This window comes from Cucumis sativus, chromosome 2 (genome assembly GCF_000004075.3).
Source record: "Cucumis sativus cultivar 9930 chromosome 2, Cucumber_9930_V3, whole genome shotgun sequence".
In the NCBI taxonomy this organism is placed as follows: Eukaryota; Viridiplantae; Streptophyta; class Magnoliopsida; order Cucurbitales; family Cucurbitaceae; genus Cucumis; species Cucumis sativus.
The window spans coordinates 24,301,534-24,326,448 of NC_026656.2; the positions used below are offsets into that span (position 1 = coordinate 24,301,534).

The window sequence follows — 24,915 nt, forward strand, 5'->3', positions numbered from 1 at the left end:
TCCAAGTATGATGAAGGTATATTCTTAGGGTACTCCACTAGCAGCAGCACATTCAAGGTCTTTAATATATGACCAAGATTTATCATGGAATCAATCCATGTGGTTATAGATGACTCTTTCGAAAACACACAAGCGAGAGGATAATGACACGATATACTGTTTTCTGCTCTGGAAACATGCAATCTTAGTACTAATCTCATGTTGAAATTACTCCAGTTATAATAACTGACACATAACAAAAATCATAAAATTAACCCATCAAATCTTGCCATATATGCTAGAGAAATTATTACATGAATAACAAAACTGCATAAAATATTTAGAAAGTATAGATTTTATCAACTGGGCGTGTTTAAAATAAAGTTGAAAAGTGAATGCATGCAACTTGATTCAGTTTCTATCTTTAAAAAACTGTTTTTACGTGGTTTGGTTCGATTTAAGATGTTAAAATTGAATATAAAATCGAACCACATCGCTTTATTTAAAAAATATATATATATATATATATATATATATATATATATATATAATTAAATGTATAAGTTAATTAGGGTTTATGGAAGTTTGAAAGTTGGAACGGCAAATCACGATACGCAAACGAAAAGCAATAAAGCACGACCCAAACGCAAACACTATTTGGCAGCTGACGCAGACGCTTCCTCCGGCGCAAACGCTTTCTCAGACGCAGACACTTCCTCTTACGCAAATAAACGCAACGGCAGTTGAAGGAGATCGTTGATAATATCTTCATATTGAGTAAGTTGGTGAAACTCAGATTTTTGTTTTGTTTTGTTTTTATTTCCTCTGCATGTTTATTGTGACCTCATCTAAGGTTCTGTCTTTTGCTTTTCATTTTGTTTAAGGTGGATTAAGGATTGCCTCTTTTTTTTTTTTTTTTTTGTATGAAAAAATTGATTATATTTATGTAAAAGTTGCTTCAGTTTAATAAATGGGTAATCGATTTTTTCATTTTTCTGTTTCTGCTTTCCCAATAGGCAACAAGAAAAGCAATAATGAAAGGATTTGAACAAATTTTTGCCTTTTGTAGTAGCATATTTTTTCAAGATGAAGAAATAAATCATATCAAAATTTTGCTATTTTGCTCATGTTTGCGAAGTGATAAAAGATGGGAAAAAAAATAAAGGGATTATTTAAGAGCTGAGTTGGAAATTAGTTGAGATTTCCAATTGCAGTTTTGCTAGAAATCTTATTTGTCTTTTATGAATCCTTTCTATAGTTTGGAATATGGACAAATTGATATATTTTCAATACCAAAATCAAAAGTTGAAACCTAATGATTTGTTATGTTTTCATGTTTTAGATGGGTATTGGGTGCATTTCATTGCAACACTATGAAACCCTTTTTTAATTGTTTGAAAAATTGCCTAAGGTGATAAAAACATCTAGAAAAAGACAGTCCATTACATCTCTTTTTTGCATATTGCGAATATAATAAATATGACAAGTAATTAATGATATTTCTCCGTTATCAGAGGACTATTGGAGAATTATCAAATGGCTATTTGAGGGTTATCAAAGGGCTATCAGAGGGTTATCAAGGACTATTAGAAGATTATCGACTTTTAAATTTGCTACTTTTGCAATTTAGAAAATTTAGTGAAACATCCTATATATTATCATAATATTTTTTTTGCTGTTTAATTTTTTTTCAAACGCCTCTTTTTTATTTTTCCAAAAGAAGTCATTTGTTTCAATTTTATGATGGTTTTCTTCTCTTTCCTGGATGGTTAACTTGATATGTTGTCGCAAACGTAAACTCTGAATGGCAGAGCAGACACAACTCTTGTATTGTTTGCTCATTATCCTTTTCAAGCTAATTAAAGACCCTTTTTATCCATACGTCGATAAGATTGACCAATAATGATGGTAACACTAAATTGGATACCAGGAGCAAGAATAATAATTGTTCTAGTGTAAACGAAAATAATGTCGAAGAACATCTTCGATGTAATAATTCTCGATGTCCATGTCGGCATCGAAAATTCTTCGTTTTCTTGTAGTGTTGCTTTGACATATAAAGGAAGTTGCTTCCAAGGGGGAGTTTATCAGGTGTGTGTTGGTCCTACCTTCTTGATTTATTTTTGTTGGATTGGATTGCTTTGATTCTTCTATTATCTTGGCTCTTCGATTTGTATTGGTCCTATTCTTTCGGGTTGTTGGTTTTGGTCATTCATTCTGTTTAGGTTGGGCTTTCGCTTGTGTGGAGAAAGTTAACTAGCGCGATTTCGAGAAACTGAAGGTCGTGTCATAGAGACGTTTGTGAAGTTGGAGATTAAAGTGAGTGTATCTCCCATGATATCAATACTCTACAACTATGGTTGAAGAGGTTTTTGTTGAGAGTAGTCATAGATGATCAAGTGGGAGCATGGAAGTATTCTTGCCCGGTGACTTCAAATTCAGGGGAGGTTTTCTCTCAATATAATGTTATAAATTTGGCAATTATATTATAGTGATCTTTCTTCACACTTATGTATTAGTTATAAGTATATCACTATCTATAGCATGTTGAGTATTTGTGATGATGCTAATACACTGTAGGCCATTATTTTGTAATAATGAATTATTTCACGTGGCAATATATGATTTCTTACTATAGGTCAAGGACCTCCAGATGCAGATGCTATGTCATCGAACCTTGGTTACCAATTCCTAGTGTTCTGAATATTGCTTTTACTATTTGTTACTTTAATTGTTCATTTTATTAACCAAAGTGTTATCTTAAGTTGTGAAGTTAATTTATAGTTTGTTTTTCACTTCGAATCAAATTTACAATTTAACTTTAAAAAATTATTTTCAATTTTCAAATAAATGAGTTTGCTTTTCATTTTTTACCCTTACATTAGCGGAAATCAATATATCAAAATACATATTTTTATATAATAACCTATCTATAAAATTTCTTAATTGAGAATTTTAAATATTATACATCAACCAATAAAACTTACCTTGAAATTAATATTAGTGCAGATTTTGTATATATATGGTAAAACAAATTATCCATAAAACTTTACCATCATCAATTTTTATAGAAAGATAATGTCATTACTAATTATCATCATTAGTGTTCATTTATTTATGATTTCTCCATTTATTGAGTAGAGAAAAGGGTTATATTTCAACTCTTTCTTCTATTAACATAGTTAAGAAGGCTAAGAAGAAAAATGTGTGGGGGGTTTTCATAATTCTAAGAGTTACAACAACATAATATTTTTTTACTGGCTAAATCTTGAACGCAACTTCCACTCCCAAATTTTCTTTGAACGCAAGAACTTTGGCATTCTTGATTTTGAGAACTACTGGTGTTTGAGCAAGTTGAGCTGCAAACTAATGGTAGAGAGTGTGCTACCTTCACTTCCACATCTACATGAAATAATTCAAATAAAAGTTAGTTTTCCATATTGATTGAGACATGAAACTCTTTATGAAAAATTTTATTTAATTTCCATTTCTTTTTTATTTGTACCAAAAAATATTCTCTAAGAAATATGGAGTAATATAGAAAAGAAGCACTTTTTACCGGAGTAAACACAAACGGAAAGCACAACCATTGTAGTGAGAAAGATCCAGAAAAACTTGTGTGTATTCATCTTTTCATAAGCCATATCGTTTCCTTGCAATATGATATTAGTTTTTGATTGAAACTCACTCTTATATAGTAGTTCTGTATTAAATTTCGGTTCATGAATATTATTAGATTATATATTAAAAGCATAAATACATAACAAATTAATATTTATTTCCTTTTGTACAAATACATGCATGTTTTCTTAGATAGGAAAGGCTTCCAAGCATGCATATTACAACAATAATTTCACCCGTTAGATAAGATGCATGCATTATGGTCCAACCGTAAACCTATCAACTAGTAACGTTTAAAAATATAGAACAAAGATAAACTATTTACAAAATAGCAAATGTTAATCTATCAACTAGTAAGATAATTTCTTAAATGTCAAATTTGACGTTTAATGACTATTGTTAATACATTTATTGCTGCTAATGACTATTAAATGATAACATTGTACACCTCTCAAATTTAATTAAAGCTATCAATGATGATATGATAACTATTAGTAATTACTTCTAATTTTGAGAAACCGAAAAGAATCCTAAGCTGGGTATTGTGCATTCATTTCATTACAACACTATGAAACCCTTTTTTAATTGTTTGAAAAATGCCTAAGATGACAAAAACATTTAGAAAAAGGCAGCCCATGATATCTTTTTTTTGCATAGTGCGAATATGATAAATATGACATGTAATTAATGATATCAGTCAGTTATCAAAGGGCTATCAGAGGGTTATCAAGGGCTATTAGATGATTATCGACTTTTTAATTTTCTACTTTTGCAATTTAGAATATGTAGTGAAACATCCTATTATCATAATTTTTGTTCTTGTTTAATTTTTTTCAAACGCCTATTTTTTATTTTAAAAAAAAAAAGCCATTTGTTTCAATTAATAGAAAAATGGTTTACGACGACAGTTATTTACTGTCGCGAACAAAATCCATGACAGTTATTTTCAGTAATAGAAGCGGGAGTCATGGAAAGTCCTTCCATGACAGTTTTCAAAAACTGTCGCAATAACTTATTTCATGACATAAAATAAATGTCGTTAGTTAGCATTCTACGACATCAAATAACTGTCATATTTTATTTTATGACAATAAATAACTATCATCATTTTTGTATTAACGACAATTAAATAAATGTCGCGAATTCGTTTATTGTGACATGTTTTAAATGTCATGGATTTGTCAATCGCGACAATTTTTTTTAAAGAAATGTGATTATTTTGCTATTGACGACATTTTTTTTCTGTCAAAGATAGGACAATCGTGACAATTAATTTTGTAAAAAAAACTGTCATTGTTTTGGTATTCACAACAATTAATAATTCATATATTACGACATGTTTTTCCTGTTGCAAATTACTCGATTACTACAATTTTTTTCTGTTCTCTTTGCCACTCCGCCATTACACGAACCATTTGAATGACAATAATGTAGCCGACAATGACAATTTTGAATTTATAATATTGATAGAAAAAAATAGTCGACACTTTAATGTATATACGCTATAATACAATTTATAATATTCGTACATTTCCAATCAATTTCCAACAATTTACAAGTACGGAATCCTAGCCCTTAATCAAAAAATATTTTAAATTGCATCAGAATACATATAACAAGATTTTCTGCTAAAACATAAACGACCAACCGAGAATGTTCGTCTCTGAAAGTGTTCTTTGAAAGTAAACTCATGAAGTTGTCGATTCCAGTTGAACCTACAAAGACAACATGAATATAAGCATCCATTATAGGACAAGAGAGTAAAACTCGCTTCATTTTTTTTTTTAAATATGACTTAGGATTCAAATGTGTTTTCAAGGAAGGTGAAAAGTTCACCAAAAAGTTGTCATAAAAGAAGAACAAAAGGTATAGATATAGAAATATAGTCACGAGAAGACACAAGAGTATATATGGAAAGAGGAAAGAAAACATAGAAGAGTAAACATGGGACGATGATGAAAGAAAACATAAAAGAGTAATCACGGGAAGAGGAAAGAAAACATAGAAGCTACCCGAGGTTTTCAGAATTGAAAAGAATCATGGGGGAAGGGGAGAAAAAGGTTGCTTATGCATACAAAAATTGCATAAGAACTGTCCTAACAATCACCTAGTCATTCCACAAAGAATTATCTCACAAAACTTCCTACCAAACAATCCACAAGTGAAGAATGGTGAAAAACTACAATAATGAATGGTAGCAAACAAACATATCAACTAAACTAACGATATGCCAAGAGAACTCTAAATGAAAGAAATGAAGATTTCACAATTAACTTTAACTTAGCTGAATGTCAAGCCAAGAAGATTGTAGCCAAGATTCTTAATTAGTAAGGATTTACATCAAATCATCATTACATAATTCCATGAACAAATGGAGGAATGAGTTAAAAGCATTGATAAAATTTGTTGAGTGAAGAAAGAGTTTTTAAGCACCAATATGCATCCTAGCCCAACAAATAGTGGTATTTGCTAATAACAATCTAATGAATTCCTCCCCCTGCATCCCAGCCCAGCCATAGAAATTTTATCTCAGCAAATTTAATCCAAATAAATACCTGGTTGAATATTATTGGTAGAATTGGAAGGTAGAATTCAGTAACAAATTAAACAAGTTAATGAGCGAAAAACAAAAATCCGAGAATTATTTGAGAAAATCGTACCTGATACGACCATCTGCATCGAAAAAAAAATATCAAAATCCTACATGAAAAATTTAACAGAAAAGATATACCTCCAACTAAAATGTTGTATGATTCTCTATTGAACTAAAAAGTCTCAGCTGAAGCATATCCAACCTATAAATTCAGGAAAAACAACATAACAATTAAATCATAAAACCCAAAGAACACATAAATTACTGCAAAAAAAAAAAATCAGCATAAGCAAAAATATTGATGACAGAAGGAATGACTACAAACAATGAACTATGCATGCTTTACTCTCACATGTGCAAGAAAGAATAATTGATGCCACACATAAAGTCAAAGAATTACAAGTTAATTAAATTTCTAAAACGACATGTCGTGGAGGAGATACAAGTGGTTGTTTTGACATGACATAGAGAAATCAACAACACTGGTGTGGTTAAGAATCACGAGTCAATTCATCTGAATCTGAATCACTAGCATTATAGTCTATCGCAATCAATGTTAGCTTATGAAATTAGCAAGATATGTTGAAAGAGGATGGATAAGATAAGGAAAAGACATTAACAAATAAGAGATTTATATTGTAACAATCAACCTGGATGTTTATCACTAACTTTCCAGACCAACGATCGACTTCTTGATGCTTTTGTCATCTGAATTCTTCTCCAAAATCAAAATACACTTGACACCTTTAAAATTAGCTTGCTGTAAAATAGAGTAATACAAAAGAAACAGGAAAAAAAAAGAAAGCAATGTCACAACCACATATTACTATACAAGTACAAACAATAGAAATAATGAAACTTTGGTTAAATACGTTCATATTGTGGGTAAAATCAAAGCATTTGAAGAGAAAGGAGAAGAAAATGGCAGTGGAAAGGAGGGGGCAGATTATCTGAGAAGTAGAATGGGGAAAAATCTGAAAACACACTTATACCATAATATAAGGCATTGTATATTCATATTTGAAAACACCAAAAAGTCCAGTCCTATAACAGTTCTCAAATGTACACTTCACAGTTCCACATTTGTTTCTATATTTTTTTTTATAGAATATGAAAGCTAACCTAAACAGTAAAATGTAAAGAGCAGGATAGAAAATGTGGAAGCTTTAAGAGCCCATTCAATAACATTTGCCTTTTTATTCTTCTGTTCTAAAAGACTCCTCCAGTTGACACTGATTTTTCTCTACTTTCGAATTAATTTCAATGATAAGATTTTTTAATAATATCTCATATAAGCAAGCACAAAGCAAACACAAACAGTATTTATCAACTAAATTTCTAAAAAAAAAATAAAACAAACAAAATTGAGGAACATGACTAAGAAGTAAAGTAGAGGAAAAGTAGAATACGTTGGAGGTTACCGCGCAAGATTGGAATAACGGTGCTTCCATTACCACAACCCAACCTTCAAAACTTTACAATACTTCTTACAAGAAACCAGTTCACGGGGAATTCCTTCAACAAATACTGCCTTTCCTGAACCCCAAATATAAAATACTCAAATCACAACCAAACTAAGAGAAACAACAAAGTTAGGTTGCTACGAATACAAAAATGTTCAAATACTAAGGAATACATACCTATAATTATCAATAATCACTTCCCTCTATCCTTCAATCAAAGCAACTCAATAGCAACCATAAACAAAATATCAATAGAAAAATCAAAAGTACTAAAATTCACTTGGAAAATGCATAGACAAACAAAAAGACCCTACACACCATCAAAGTTTAAGATCTCACATTTCATTTTTCATTCTTTTTTTCTCAAAGCTTCAGCCCATAGCCATGACATCTCCTTTGGCCTTGATTTCCTAATTCGAACGAACAAAAATCAATCAAAAATCAACCAAATGCTTCATTGAGGCATTTCATCAAACACATTGTAAGCTACCAAAATGTTTCATCACAGACCTACACAAATTCTTGAAAACAAAGAAAATAATTTTAAAGATTGCAAAGAAATCGGCACTAGCCATGACATCTCTTTTGGAAATGAGGATAAGATCTTACCGGCGAAACAATCCAATGAAATTGATGGATAAACTGAAACTCACGAAACAATCCAATGGAGACAACGAAGAACTTCATAGAGAGAGAGAGAGAGAAAGAGATAAGGAAGAGAAGCTTACCGGCGGAGGGGAGGGGTGACGACCGACGCCCACGATTTGAAGCTTCGGGTTGATTGGAGAGGTTTGGAGAAGACGGGGGTGGTGGCGACGGGTTGGTGGAGAAGGTTTCGACGGACGGGCAGGATGGGGGTGGTGGTGGCGACGGGACTTCAGACGGTCAGAATTGGGAGAAAGCCGACGGGACTTCACGCGGATGGGAGGAAGAAATTGGGGGAAAGTTAGGGCTCGCGGATGGGAGGAAGAATTTGGGGAAAATTTTGGGGAATTTAGGTTTTTTTAAAAATATAAATATGTAAATTTATTATTTTATATTTTAATTTTTTAAATATAAAATAATAAATTTTTTAACCCTAACATTCTATGACATTAAATAACTGTCGCGAAAAGTGTTTTCCGAAAAATTCCGTCTTTTCCCGCCAAAAACGCGAAATTTTCTATTTTGTGACAGTTTTTTTTTTCCCATTCATTTTTTGAGATATATAACTGTCATAGTAGACAGGTTTTCTTCTAGTGTGTTAATACATTTATTGCTGCTAATGACTATTAAATGATAACATTGTACACCTCTCAAATTTAATTAAAGCTATCAATGATGATATGATAACTATTAGTAATTACTTCTAATTTTGAGAAACCGAAAAGAATCCTAAGCTGGGTATTGGGTGCATTTCATTACAACACTATGAAACCCTTTTTTAATTGTTTGAAAAATGCCTAAGATGACAAAAACATTTAGAAAAAGGCAGCCCATGATATCTTTTTTTTGCATAGTGCGAATATGATAAATATGACATGTAATTAATGATATCAGTCAGTTATCAAAGGGCTATCAGAGGGTTATCCATGGTTAAAGGGCTATCAGAGGGTTATCAAGGGCTATTAGAGGATTATCGACTTTTTAATTTTCTACTTTTGCAATTTAGAATATGTAGTGAAACATCCTATTATCATAATTTTTGTTCTTGTTTAATTTTTTTCAAACGCCTATTTTTTATTTTTTAAAAAAAGCCATTTGTTTCAATTTTATGATGGTTTTCTTCTCTTTCCTTGATGGTTAACTTGATATGTTGTCGCAAACCTAAACTCCAAATGGCAAAGCAGACACAACTCTTGTATTGTTTGCTCATTATCCTTTTCATGCTAATTAAAGGCCCTTTTTATCTATATGTCGACAAGATTGACCAATAATGATGGTAACACTAAATTAGATACTAGGAGCAAGAGTAATAATTGTTCTAGTGTGAACGAAAATGATGTCGTTGTTGAGGTTATCATGCCACCACCAGAATTCCAATCATCTCGAAAGAAGAGGAAAAATATACGTTATGGGATCATTTTACTAAAAGCTTTTTATATAGTGACGATGATCCACATGCTAAATGTAATTATTGGGATGTGGTGTATGTATGTCATCCAAGAAGGAATGTAAATTCAACTATGAGAATGCATCTTGAACATTACTGTAAATTTTAAAAACATTATCAATTTAAAGGCAAGAAAGTAAATTTGGCTTAAACCAAGTTAGTATTTCATAATAAAGACAATGATGGAAAAAGTAAAAAAGTTAATTATAAAATATTTAGCATTGAGAATGCTCGAAGACTAATAGCCGAGATGATCATAATTGACGAGTTGTCCTTTAGATTTGTGGAGAATGAGGCATTAGGAGGTTTATGGAAGGGACTTTGATGTCAGTAGAACCAAGATTTGTTATTTCTTCTTGAACTACAATTGCTAGAGATATTTTAGGAATATATACTAGCTTGGGAGAACATTTGAGAGATATTTTGTGAATATGAAGTATATAGAGTCTCACTTACGACTGATACTTGGACATCGATTCAAAAATGTTAATTATACGGTTTTGACTGCACACTTTTATTGATAGAACTTGGAAGCTTCATAAGAGAATAATTAATTTCTCTCAGATTAAAAATCATAAAGGAAAAACTATAGGAAAAGAGGTGGGAAAATGTTTGAAACATTGGGTATTGATAGGGTTTTGACCTTAACCATTGATAATGCCTCATCAAATGATACAACTATTGCTTATATAAAGAAACATTTAAAACATGTGTTTGTGTTGGATGGAGATTTTGTGCATATTAGGTATTGTGCACATATATTAAATTTAATTGTGTGTGATGGTCTGAAAGATGTGAATGATACATATTAATTCAAATTCAAAATGTCGTTAGGTTTGTTAGATCTTCTCCTTTAGACTTGTTAAATTTAAGAAGTGCATTGAGGAGGAGAACATATCTTGCAAGAGTATGTTGTGCCTTGATGTTCAAACTAGATGGATGTCCACATACTTCTTGCTTGATGTAGCTGAAAAGTTTGAAAAAACATTTGAGAGGTTAGAGAAGACTGTGATACAGTCTACATGAATGACAAGTGTAAACCAACTTCTAGAGATTAGGAAATTGTAAGAATTTTTACCAATTTTTTTTGTCTATTTTCTATGAAGTAACCACTAGGCTTTTAGGGTCTCTTTATATTACTTCCAACACTATCTTCCATGAGATTAGTATTGTTCATAATTGCATAAAAAACATACAAGTGCAGGTGGTCTTGACTTTGCAAGTTATTGGATGACATGACTTTGAAAATGCAAGATAAGTACGATAAGTATATATTGGGGGAAGACTGCAAAAACAAATTTCTTTTTGTATGTTGCTTTTGTTTTGGATCCACGTTACAAGATGAAATCTCTCATGTATTCTTTGACTCAATTATTTGACATGGATACAACAAAAGAAGTGGAGAACAAGGTGTAGTGTCTTTTGAGAAGATTGTTTAGTGAATATTCTTTAAACTAACATAGCCATGAATCATCTTCAAGCTCGATTACATCATCTCAACTTTAAGTGTTTAAGGATTGTACAGGCATGAGTCAACCTTCAGTTTTGTAGTAGTAGTATTAGCAATAGTAGTAGCAGCTCTTCCACTACATCTAGAACTAGTCCTGCCACTACATCTAGAACTTCTTCCACTCTAGACATTTTTCGTATCCATTTTGAAGATATGGAGGAAGAGGATGTCCTAAGTGTGGATACAAAAGTTGATATTTACTTATTAGAGAATATCATATTGCACGTGAGGAGAACTTCGATATCTTATAGTGGTGGAAAGGAAACGTTTCAAGATATAAGGTTCTTAATCAAATCGCAAGAGATATTTTAGCAATTCCAGTATCGACAGTTACTTCTAAATCTGCATTTAGTACTAGTGGTAGAATGATTGATCTATTTCATTCCACGTTAGCTCCAACCATAATTGAGAAACTCATATGTGCACAAAATTGACTACATTCAAAAGAAATTAATATTAAATCTGTTGATCTTTACTTGGAGGACATTGCAACAGTTTGAAGAAAGTTTGTATCTGTAGAGCATTCTTTCTAATTAGTTTCTATACTTCAAAATTCAAATATATTGATTATGTCATTACTATGCTAATAATAAGATTTTTTTTAGACTTCAAAGTGGGTGTAGAGGCAAAAATAAAAAAGAGGAACGAAAATAATAAGAACGTAAAGTAAAAGTTGTCTTAAGGAAGTTTGCATGACTGTAGGACTTTCATTTATATGCTAGGTGGAGTTTAAAACTTTAATGTTTGAAACTTGTATGTCTCTAACTTTAAATCTTCTATATATGTTTGTAACTTTGTAGGAATTAATTTATTTTATGTTTGAAACTTTGTAGAATCTTTGTTTATGTACAATGCTCATAAACGATTTCAATTATAATATTTATGCATAAGTGGTTCAGTTTCCATTTTGTTTGACACAAATGAGTGGTTCGGTTCGATTTCAAATGAGATATTTGCTTCATTTTACTGTGTGATGCGATTTTAGCTTCAAACTGAATTGCGAATATCGCTAGTATCAATTATAGATACTGATATACACTAATAGACTTTTATCAAGTTCTATCAAATTTCATCTATAAACAATGATAGATCATAAAAGTTTATCAATGTCTATATATTATTGATAAAATATAAAATTTTATTTTATTTTTCTGTATTGAAAATGCACTAATTATGCAATTATTTGAAAAAACAAGATGTTTCAAATATTAACCTTGAATTTGGTACCCATTATAAATTTTCAATTAGTAAATATAATGTATACATGTTTACATTCTTATTTGACAGTCCAAACTTAATTCCATCGTCATTATCACAAAGTATGTATGATACACAAATCAGCAATTAAATTGAAAGATTCAAACCAACATGAGAAAGCAAGTACATACCAACATAATATTCAATTACATTGTCTTCTAATTAAAAATATGCCTAGCAACTCCATCTTAGTCCAAACACATGATTTTATAAGAAATGTACACCCGATGTGTGCAGCCTATAGGAGCTGATGACAAATATCAACTCCAATACCTCGTCCAAAACTCTTTAGAGCTACCTGTTAAAATTAGAAAAAAGAATACCCTAACTAAACTTCAATGAGTGGTGAGTAACTGACATAAGAACTTCATTTTTAAAAAATATTATCATATGAAATATGTAGCTAAAACTTTTTTTCATGTTGATGTAGAATAATATATCTCAATACAATACATGCCTTAGAACAATCAAATAGTATACATAGAGGAGTTTTCAATTACATTGCAAAACATTATCTGTCATGTCATGTTCCCAATCATATATTCCTAATGAACAATTCATGATACAAGCAAAAAAATTATCAGTATATCGTATATACAGAATGTTTTCATTTCAACCAACAAACTACATTATTATAAAATAGTTTTGGACATGTTTAGTTTTGAGGGTTTTGTACCTTCAAAGGACAGAAAATCATCTGCTTAAATCAGAATCTGAACAATCTTCTTCTTCGTTTGGGTGAAGCTAAGAAATTTAAAGGAAGAAGCAATAAATGAATAGTTTAAAATTCATAATAATTTTAAACTTCGTAAACATATTAAAATTTAGAGATAATCTTCTTATATTATTTTAAATTTATTACGTGTTCTAAGTTTGTTTTTGAGATAAATAGAAATACCGACTTCATTCTATAACCATTTGGTTTTTTACTTTTCTGTTTTTGGAAACTAAGCCATTTCTTTGAAATTCTCACTGTGAGTTTTATTAAACTTGAATTTTAAATTTCAAAAATCAAAATATACTTTTAATTTTTAAAATGTAATCCATTTTTATAGACTTTCACATTATGTATTATGTTATATTTTTAAGTAGTTTGATTCAATTTGTTATATTTAGAAAACAACTAAAAAAAATAGTTAATTAGAATTGAACATACATACCACTCGCCTCGGAAAATTTTGTATGGTTTCATTTATCCCACATGCTGGTGATGATACTCCAAATTCTTTATCGTTCATCCACAAGGTTTGTAATCTTGGCGCGATTATTACTCCATACGAAAATGTCTTCATTTCAGGACATCTTTTTATAACCAAACTCTCCAAACAGGGAAACTCAAGCATGCATTTGCCAGAGTAAAAGCTATCCAATCGTGGTAAATAATCTAATTCCAACGTACTCAATTTCTTGAAAGTAATAATTTCATCATTTTCTGCTTGATCTACTTCAACCATGCATCTCATTCCTTTACAATAAGATACTTTAATGGAGCTGAGATTCACTAGCTTTTTTGTCACTGTAGAGCTGAACAAATTGATCATTCCATTACATTTCTTGATGTGAAGCTCCTTCAGGTTTAAGAATGCAATTGATGATGGCAGTAAATACTTCAAATTCTTGCATTTTTCTACTTCAATCCTCTCCAAGCTATCAAAGCTTCTGGTTACTTTATTGTTGTCCTTCCATACGTGTGTTAGCTTAGTACAGCCATGGATTTTTACTCTCTTTAGAGATGGAAATGTCAAAATTTTGATGATGTCTTTTCTCCACACTTGTTTGAGATTTGGTAGATTGAGTAAATGCAACTCATTCAATGACCACAAAACTGTTGTGTCATTAAAACTTTGGTTTTCAATTTCAAATATCCTTTTTAATGACGCGCAAGAAATGATTTGTATTGTATGTAACGAAGCAAGTGATGTCAACATGTTTGAAGGAAACATGCATCTTAATTGAGTGCATTGTTCAATTCTTATTGATTGGAGTTTGCAAAAGGAACCTGTAGTTGGGTTATTGTTTTTATGCCATAACGTCTCCAAATTGTTACCTCCAACAATTGATAAATCATTCAACTCAGGAAATGAAACCTGCCATTTCAAAAATAAAATCTTAAAATAATCTAAATATATTTCTTCTCAATTTGTCAGAGTGGTTTAAGAAGAATTTCATTTTTATTTTTGAAAATTCTGTTTATTTCTTCTCAATTTCTTTACGGTGGTTTTCACCTTTTTAAATTCTTTTCTAGTTTTAAAAAATTTAGTTCCTTTAAAAAATATCAAGTTGAAATCAAAATAAACAATACAACAAACAAATAAACTAGATGGATTAACATTTGCAATTTTTAAATTTTCAAAAACTAAAAATTAAAACGTGTTTTATAAGGTTAATATTTAGAATTTTATTTTTAAAATTGATGTTCGTTTCTTTCAAATCAATTATGATTTTTGCCTTTAAGATTAAAGAAAGACTTGAAGTCTTAATGGACATAGACTAATTTTTCAACAACTATTTTGAAACTTTCTAGTTTAAAAATGTAACTTTTGTTTTCTAAAACGCATTATAAAAAACAAAAAATTAGGTAACAAAAACATATAAATTTTAAAGCGGTAAAAGTAGTACAAATATAAACCAAATATTCAAAAAAACAAAAAGCAAATAACTTTTAAATAAAAGTGAAATGATTATCATAAGAAAGTTTTAATTTTTTCTTTTTCAAAATCTCACCAAATTAAAATTGTTTTGTAAATAAATGCATAGTTCTGTTTGTTAAATTATTTTGTTTGAAGTGAATTATATATAAACAAACAAAGTGGACTAAAAAAGAGTAAAACAACTTAATTTTGATAGTACATACCTGACCATCAAAAAAGGGAATGATACTTTGTGAACTTTCTTGGATTAAGTCTTTGGTGCAAAAACTTGTAAGTTTATCCACATTTTCAAGTTGTAAAGAAGTTAAAGGACAAGAGCAAATGTTGAGTTGATCTCCAATTTCCATGAATATAATCCCTTCCATCTTACCACAATTAATCACCTCAATCTCTTGAAGATCTAAAAGGTCTTTAAAAATAGAGAATGAGAAAAGATTCCTTATCTGCCCACAAAATTGAATTGCAATAGTTTTAACCTTCTTGAAAGGGCTTAGTGAAATATGCCTAGGAACAATGTTCTCCAATCTCTTCATCCCAAAAATAATCAAATACTTTAGAGAAGTAAAGTCACTTCCAATTAAATGTGCCATTTCTGAATTACCATTTTCATCAATCATCCATAGATACTTCAAACAGGGATAGCCATTTCCATTTGGCTTGAACATTGCATTTATAAAATTACCCTTTGAATCACTTACAATCAATCTCTCACTTCTTTGCAATAGTATTTCAAGTCCTTCATCAATTGAACCAACTTGGGATTCAATGTTAAGCATCAAGGTTGTTGCATATTCATTAGAAACCTTGGGTTGAATAAAATCATCTGATTCATTACTACAAATCCAAAATTCTTTTAACTTCTTACAAGTTTGTGAACTTATTTCAGATAGAATCTTAACATTCCAACTTTCTAAACTTAAATTAGATAGACATGGCAGACAATTCAATTCTGAAACTGTGACATTCTTGACCAATCGATCCTTGTACCATACTTCTTCTCCCCATCTACAAAAGCTGTCTTGTAATTTCAATTCTTCGAGTTTTGTCATACTTGAAAAAATGTTTGCAGGAACCACCTCCAATTTAGGGCAATTTAAAACTTCTAGTACCTTAAGGTGTGTCAATTGACTCATAGTTGGAGGTAAATGATCTAGCATGTTACACTTAACGATTCTCAAAACTTCCAGTTTCTTTAGCTCTCCGATTGTATCAATGTCGTTAAATTCGCAACGCAACATACACAATGCTTGAAGGTTGTTTAATGATGGTGTTGTCCACAATGGTCTGAGGCAACACATTCCTGTCAAGTCCAAAACCTTGAGCTTTACCATTCCATCAAAAAATGCATATGGAATTTGAAGATTATCTTCCACCAACCAATAAGAAACTCTTAATATCAACAACTCAAGTTGTGGAAAATTCATCTTTAGGGGAAGATTGTTTAAGTTATCACAGTTTGCAAAAATGGCACGATGAGAACCACTTCTGCATTCATCTTCCCATTCATTAACTTTATTATATCCAATGTTCAATGTAGACATGTTACCTTCCTTGGATGCAATGTGTATCGCAACATCACGAACCACATCGTGCATTTTAACATACTTGTCTTTTGAATCGCTCTCAGCCTCGAGAAGTAAAGAAGACGATATTAGATCATTAACCAACTTCATGACCCTATTTTTTGAATCCTCCCAAGTTTTTACTTTATTCAATAATCTCATACACATGGCATACATTTGCAAATTTTTTATAGAAATCTTATAATCATCTGGAAATACGCTGCAAAGAAGAAATATTAATTTTGTTTCTTCTCCATCTAGATGATCATAACTCAATCTAAGTGAAGCATAAACTTTGTCACTCACCCCTTTAATATCCATTCCAATAGAATTTCTCAATTTGGTTAAAGCATCCTCCCAATGGTGCATATCTTTCCCCTTCAATGCTTTTGCAATGGTATCAAGTGCAAGCGGTAACCCTCCACATTCTTTTGCAACATTCTTTGCAATGTTTTTCTTATAAATTGTATCAAACTTATCACCAATGATTGCCATAAAAAACTTCCAAGACTCTTCTTCAGATAACGAACTCACCTGAAAACACTCCTGTGTATTCATATTATTGGTTAATATATCTTGTGATCGACTTGTAATGAGTACCTTACATCCATCTTTACTTAATGGAATCCCAATCTCTTTTAAAAGATCATATTCCTTCCACAAATCATCTAATAAAATGAGGATATTACCCTCCATTTTCGCCAAATTATTCCGTAGAAAAGACGCTCTTCCCTCTTTACTTTTTGGCAATTCTACGTTCAATTGATCACCAATTTGTTCTTGTATGTCTGTTACATCATTAAATCGACCTACACGCACATCAATAACTCGATCAAACAATCTGTCTTCCCCTTTCAACACCAATTTCTTAACTTCGTTAAGAAAATAAGTTTTTCCAACACCTGCCATACCATAAACACCAATCTTATTGACCTCAGGTTTCGAAAGCGCATTCTTGATATCTTTAGCCAATAATGTTTTTGATTCCAAAACTTGGTAATCTCCGGGAACAACAGTATTCTCAGTATCCGGAAGAGGTGCACGATATCCAACTTCGACAAAGCTGTTTCTTTTGTTCATGAGTTGAAGAATATAATTCACTTGCTTCTCCCTTTTTCTACTTAGCTGGTATCGTTGAGCCAAGTTAAAGCAAGATGGGTTGGAGTTGGATAGCTCATCATGGGTTATTGCATTATCCACATCGGCCAACCACTTTGAAACTTCCTCAGAGATTGTATACGATTTGCCTTTTGCCTCTTCAACCCTTTGATTCACATCCTTTTTAGTAGTCTCAAGATTTTCAAGTTGTTCTCTAAGCTCCTTCTTGTTTCTGTTATAGCAAACAAGGTAACCTAATTGATGTCCAATAGGTTTAATTGTTGCTGCAATGACTGAAACTAAAATGTCCATATTCTTGGTTGTAGATGTTTTTCTCAATGCTCCCTTTGGTATCTGCTTTCAAACAACAAATTTATTTTAATTAACTTTAATATTGACAAAATAATTTAGTTATGTTTTGAAATACCAGAAATTAAATAGAGGTTCTGCAAAAGTATTTACAGGTATACAACAATTTAAAAAAATAAAAAGTCCACAAGTCTATTGTGTGAAGTACCAAAAATATCCTAGTCAACACGTGATTAATCAATCAGGCGCGTATGAGTAACATTCTTCTAAACAATCGTGTACTACAATATAAACAAATGACTTATGATTGTTTAGATCATAATACACAATCATGTAATTTTTTGACGATGGAAAAATACTTCAAATTTGAAAAATCGTGTTGACCATGGAAACAATCGTATTGATTATAGAACATAATCATATTGATTATGGTAAGTGATAGTGTGGTCCAATGTAAATAATCGTTAAAAACTTCAAAAAATACAACGATTGTGTGAATCATGTTGATTATGGTAAACGATTGTGTTGATTATGGTAAACGATCGTTTAGATCATGATACGCAATTGTGTATTTCATTTTTAAACGCTTGAAAAAAGACTTCAAATTTAAACAATTGTATTGACTACGGTAAACGATAGTGTTGATCATTTAAATGATCTTAATATTCTTGAATACGAGGAAAATGAAGAAGAATATTCAAACAAAAATAATGAAGATGAAATAAAAGATATAAACAGAAGAATAAATTGTTTAAAAATAAAAGAAAGAAAACCTAAAAGAGAAGATAAAGAAACTGCAAAGAAAATTAATAAATCGCAAGACAGAAGAAAAAGAGTGATGAATCGTCTACATATTAGACAAATATAAAATTTATGAAAATTCAATGGTGGCTTGATGAGCTTTTATTTTTTATTAAACATGCCTAAGTATTTTTGGATTTTATTACATTTATCACAAATTATCCAATTAAATACACCTATTCTTCAAATTTTCAAATTTAAAAGTAGTTTTTCTTCAAATTATTTAAGTCAAATATTTCTTCAAATTAATTAAGTCAAATAAAAGGTAAAAATGTAAATCTTGAAATGGGGATGATAAAAATTTATAGCTAAAAAATAAAAAATATAATATTTTAAAAATGAGTAACGAAATGTAAAATTAAAAAAAAAAATAGGCGTAAAAGTAGAATATTTTTTGAAAAATTGCATTAAATGACAAAAACATTTTTTTAAAAAATAGCTCATGACACTTATTTTTTTGTATATTGCAAATATAAAAAAATTAGTTGTGCCGGATGGCTACCAAATAGTAATTATAAGGCGATTGGAGGGCTATAAGACGGTAATTACAAAGTTAAACTTTTAAATTTGTTACTTTTGAAATTTAGAAAATGTAGTGATGCACTCTATTATCATTAATTTTTCTTGCTATTTTTGCGAGGACCAATATTTTCTATATGCTAAATAAAAGTTCAATTCAAAACCAAAATATCAAGGATGCAATTTTTCCTAAACAAATGGTTGAAAAAGTGCAAAAAAAAAAAAATCTTGTAAATTAAGAATAATGGATTAAACTTGAAACAATTAGAAACATTTTTAAATGTAGAAACCCGAATCACAATATTTATAAAATGTAGCAAATTTTGAGATCTTTTGTTCATAGACATTTATAGACTAACAAAATATTTTTGTTACTATAAAGGAAAATTGTAAAAAGATGGTAAATTTGACAAAATATTTACAAAAATAGCAAAACTTCAGATTCTATCACTAATAACACCGATATGCTTCTATCAGTAACATTAATTGACAATGATAGAAGTTTATAAGTTTATATTATCAATAGAATCCAAAATTTTGTTATAGTTTATAAATATTTTATTTGAAAATGTCCCTATTAAAATGATAAAACTGTTAAAAATATAGCAAAAATTTAAAATCTATCGAATATTAAGACATTTGGAAGATTTTTTTATCAATATCTCACACTAATAGACATCTATCGGTGTCTAGTTTTCGAAAGACTAAACCTAAAACACACGTTTTCCACATCTTAATTAATTCTAATTGCTCCCTTATCTACTTTAAAAGTTTTTAACATGTCAAAGTTTTGAAAAAGTAAAAAAAAGAAGAAAATAAGAGAAGAAGAAAAATGAAAAATACAGTCAATTGGAAAACATTTTATTTTTAAAAATTGTGTTTATGTTTTCCATGATTTTCATTTGCCCTAAATAGAAAAGTTAAATTTTTAGCCAATTCTTTACAAACAAAAACAATTTTTAAAATTTCAAAACTTAAACTTTTTTTTTAATATTGGTAAAAAAAAAAAGATAATAAAGGAAGGACACCTAGAGGCAAAAACATAAGCACAAACACAAAATTTAAGAAGTACAAAAGTAATTTAAAAAACTAGATTTCTTTTTAATATTGAAATTTAGCTTTAGAATTGAAATGTGTTTTTAAACTTAAAATTCATGCAAAAGTTGAAAGAAATCATATTATCCAACAATAGAAAATAGGAAACAAAATTATAAAACAAAATCTAAATTTATTTTTGGGCCTTTTCAAAAATATAACAAATGACAAAATATTTACTCGCTATAAAATAATTTTGAAAATAAAAAAAAGTTACAGTCCTACAACGAATAATACAAAAAAATGACGTGTGATTAATTGGCACCCAACACGCGTAATATATTTGGTAAACGATCGTTTAGATTTGACTATTATTTGCTTCGCTCGTTTAGTTTTTATCATTTAGATTTTTTGGTACATAATTGTTTAGATTTGACTATTTTTTTGGTATATGATCGTTTAGATTTAATCGTATGAATCTTTTCAAGATTTTTTGGTACATAATTGGTTTAGATTTGACTATTTTTTTTTGTACATAGTCGTTTAGATTTAATCGTATGAATTTTTTCAAGATTTTTTGGTACACAATTATTTAGATTTGACTATTTTTTTATACATGATCATTTAGATTTAATCATATGAATTTTTTCAAGATTTTTTTTGGTACAGAATCGTTTCGATATGATCGTTTAAATTTGGATAGAAAAATCTAAACAACTTTTTCCAAAAAAATTTAGTACACGATAATTTATATTTGTTACACAATCGTTTATATTTGGATAACCAAATCTAAACAATTTTTTTAAAAGATTTTTTCATACACGATCAACGTTCGTTTAAATTTGGCTACCCAAATCTAAACAATTTTTTGGTACACGATCGTTTAGCTTTTGCTATTTTTGGTACACAATCGTTTAGATTTGACTATCCAATATCCCAATAAGGCACATGGTCTTAAACAACTAAATAACAGTTTGAAAAAAAGATTAAAAGAAAATGACGATGGAAAAGAAAAGAAAAATTGTAGAAGAAAGAGGATGAAAAGGAAGGACAAACTAAAATATTTTTTTAAAAAAGTTGTAGAAGAAGAGAAAAAGACGATGAAAAAAAAAAATACATAAGATGAGAGAAGAAAAATAATGAAAAGGAGGGCAAACCTAGATTGAATATTTTAAAAAATGGTCACCTCCATGAGCTTTTAATTTCATTTTGTTATACTCGTCATAAATATTTGACAGTTTGTTATATTTATGAAAATTAACATTTATTTTTGGAGTTTTTAAAAAATATAACAAACTCGCAAAATGCTTTCACTATATAGAACAATTTTGAAAAGGAAAAGACCCACAGACTTACAATGAAAAATACAAAAAAATGTCCTAGTCAACATGCAATAATCGGCTACAAGCGCGCTTGTAATTCTTCTTCTAAACGATTATGATATACAATTGTGTAGGAAATGATACATGATTGTGTAGGTAGTATCAACATCGGCCATACACGCTCGTGTAATATTCTCCTTCTAAATGATCATGATATGTGATCGTGTCGGAAATGATACACGATCATGTATCTGATCGTGTAGTTTTTTTTCATGATGGAAAAAATGCTTTGTATAATTCTTTTTCTAAATAATCATGATACGCGATCGTATAGAATGATACATGATCGTGTAGTTCTTTTTAAAAATGGAAAAAAATTCTTCGTGTAATTCTTTTTCTAAACAATCATGATATGCGATTGTGTTTGAAAATAATACACGATTGTGTAGTTCTTTTTAAAGATTAAAAAATGCTTAAAATCTAAACGATCATTTAGATCATATCAAAGTGATATTTAAACAATTTTGATATTCTTGAATGTTAGGAGTTGTAAGAAATAAAGAGAAGATGAAGAAAGAAAGAAAGAAAAAGAAGAACAAAAATAGATGAAAGAAAACCTGAAAGGGGAGGTGAAGAAATCTGGAAGAGAAGATGAATAAATCACAAAGAAGAAAAAATAGATGTGACTTATTGTTCGAATTTCAAGGACAAAAATTTAAAATTTATGGGGTTTTTTTTTTGTTACATGGACGGTAAATATATTTAGGTTTATTTTTTAGGGAAAAAACTAAATTATTTAGGAAAGACAATCAATAGTCAATTTATGAAGAGAATTCAAGAGATGATTATGAGTGATTTTAAAATAGTTAACTACCGCTTCTATATATCATATTTACATATATACAACTTCCGAAACACATGCACATTTAGCGTAATGAAATTAACTTTGAACTATTAAAAACATATCATCACAATCATTTTACACGTTATAAAATTGATTCTAATTCTTTCAAAACCATTCCTAAACGTGTTATTAAGTATCACTAACAATGACATCATTAAAAAAAAAAAAAAAAAGCTAAAGAACCAAATATCAAGCTCCAAATTTAATTTAATCATACTTTATGAATTAGAAGTAGATGATTAACATATAGGATTGAAGATTCAATCAATGTATGAAAAGAAAATGACATAAGTAAATACAGAAAGATCACTCACCTGACAGATGGCTGAGATGTTGATTTACGTGAAATACAAAAAGGGTTAATTTGTTTAAAGAGAATGGGGGAAATGTGTGATTTATATGCCTAATTATAATTATTAACGTTGGGGAAATGGATAATATATAATCTTGATTAATTAACTAAGAATAGTGTGGGTTGAAAATTAGTTGGACATAAATGAAGCTTAGAATATGCCTTTTCCATCTTCATTTTTTCTTTGTTTTTTGAGTGTTTCTTTAGCAACCCCTACCCTTTCAATTTTTCTCTCCAGTGGATTGTTGAAATTTTCGTTGATTTTCTTTTAATTCTTTTAACTTTTTTCAATACTCATTCATCACAAATCAATACTTAATCGTCTTTTTATGAAAAATTGGAGTATTGACCAACCTAACTTAATTAATATATAGAAATCAACAATATAGAGATAGGGGATTAACAGAAAACTTAGTAACCTATAGCCAAAGACAAGGTGCTCAATGTCCGAAAAACTTGACTAAGAGAATTTATTGATAATAATGATGTATTTATAAAGAAAGTTTTTCTTTTTAAATGACTCGCACACAATTTACTCTTTGATTTTAATAGCATACCTAAGTTTGAACCCTACTCATACTTTCACAATAAAGTTTCGTACAAAATCACTTCATTACAATGTACGTGATCTTTCTAATTAGGGTCGTTACTACGATAAATGCAAATTCAAAACAAGAACCAACCCATCATCTTATGCAACATAATTAATAATTTTCTAAATACATATGAATAACTAAAATAATAAGTTTTGATTTAAGATCCCTAAAAATGTTGATAAATCAAATAAACAACACCCTAAAATTCAAAACTATTAAAGTTAATTTTCTCTTTTAAACATCCATAACTTCTAAAACTATGATACTAAGCCAAAACGTTGACACTAATGGTTTTGAATGATATTTCCCTTTTAACCTCTTGGTTTGGTTGTTTTAAATGATATTTTGTTATCTTTTTCATGTTCACAACGGGAACACGAAAAATTGAAAAAAAATATAATATTAAAATACATAAATAAATAAAATAAATAATAACATAAAAAGTAAGAAATTATAAAATTCTCAACAAAAATTCACTTTCTACCATTTCTTTTAGCTGTGCATTTGAATGTTGTGAACCAATTTTTCAAATTGCATACGTAATGATTTTGTAAATAAATCTGTCACATTATCCTTTAAATAAATTTGTTGTATTATGATGTTGTCATTTTCTTCCATATCCATAAGTGTAGAAAAGTTGAAGTGAAATATGCTTTGTTCAGTTGCCTTCAATGTAACATCCTTTGATTTGAGGCACACATGTTGTGTTGTTTTCTTCTAATATCATTGAAAGAATTTTACTAGAAGGCAAATCACATGTTTCGTGAATGTGTTGAATCTTCGATCTTTTCCATACACATTTCCAACTTGCCTTGTGCATTACAAGTAGAGATGTCCATTTAACCTGCGGAGTTAAGTTCCCTTGGGGACCTGCCCCAAACGAGATGGAGAATCTTCGAATATACAAGAAATGAGGGAGGGAGCAAGAATTAAATTTTCCCTAATGACAATTCGGGGTCGAGGATGGGGAATACATTGTCCAACCCCGACCCACCCTGCCCGAAATTTAAAAAAAAATGTGTGTGTACATGTGTGTGTATATATATATATATTAATAATAAAAAAAAAAGCGAGAAATATTTTCTCATGAGAAATACCCGCCCGGTTCCCCACGGGGAAATTTGTAGGGATGGAAAATAGGATAGATCGAGGGGTAGGGACAGGAACGAGGAGTGATATTAGAAGATATCCAGGAGTCCAAAATCAAAGCCAAGGAAACATAGATACTCATTAGAATCGATCTCATCCATG

General features: G+C 29.8%; 1 protein-coding gene and 1 long non-coding RNA gene across 6 annotated transcripts; both read right to left on the reverse strand.

Annotated features, from left to right (window-relative positions):
• Positions 1-5,069: 5,069 nt before the first annotated feature.
• LOC116401995 lies at positions 5,070-8,626 on the reverse strand. 5 transcript variants are annotated; one of them, XR_004214344.1, is made up of 6 exons: positions 8,385-8,626; positions 7,834-8,066; positions 7,603-7,729; positions 6,844-6,953; positions 6,261-6,395; positions 5,084-5,315 (listed from the first exon to the last, which is right to left on the reverse strand). It is a non-coding gene; the product is annotated as an uncharacterized LOC116401995 (long non-coding RNA). The 5 variants fall into 5 exon arrangements; XR_004214342.1 differs by having other exon boundaries at positions 6,332-6,395; positions 8,385-8,624; XR_004214343.1 differs by lacking the exon at positions 6,844-6,953 and having other exon boundaries at positions 5,070-5,315; positions 6,332-6,395; positions 7,659-7,729; positions 8,385-8,622.
• Positions 8,627-12,464: 3,838 nt separating this feature from the next.
• Positions 12,465-23,116, reverse strand: LOC101205759 (probable disease resistance protein At5g63020). Its single transcript, XM_011651760.2, has 5 exons — positions 23,031-23,116; positions 15,370-18,180; positions 13,676-14,602; positions 13,192-13,259; positions 12,465-12,813 (listed from the first exon to the last, which is right to left on the reverse strand). Exons 2-4 carry the CDS (start codon positions 18,136-18,138, stop codon positions 13,209-13,211), a joined length of 3,747 nt encoding a protein of 1,248 aa, XP_011650062.1. The 5' UTR covers positions 18,139-18,180; positions 23,031-23,116; the 3' UTR covers positions 12,465-12,813; positions 13,192-13,208.
• Between the last annotated feature and the right edge of the window lie 1,799 nt (positions 23,117-24,915).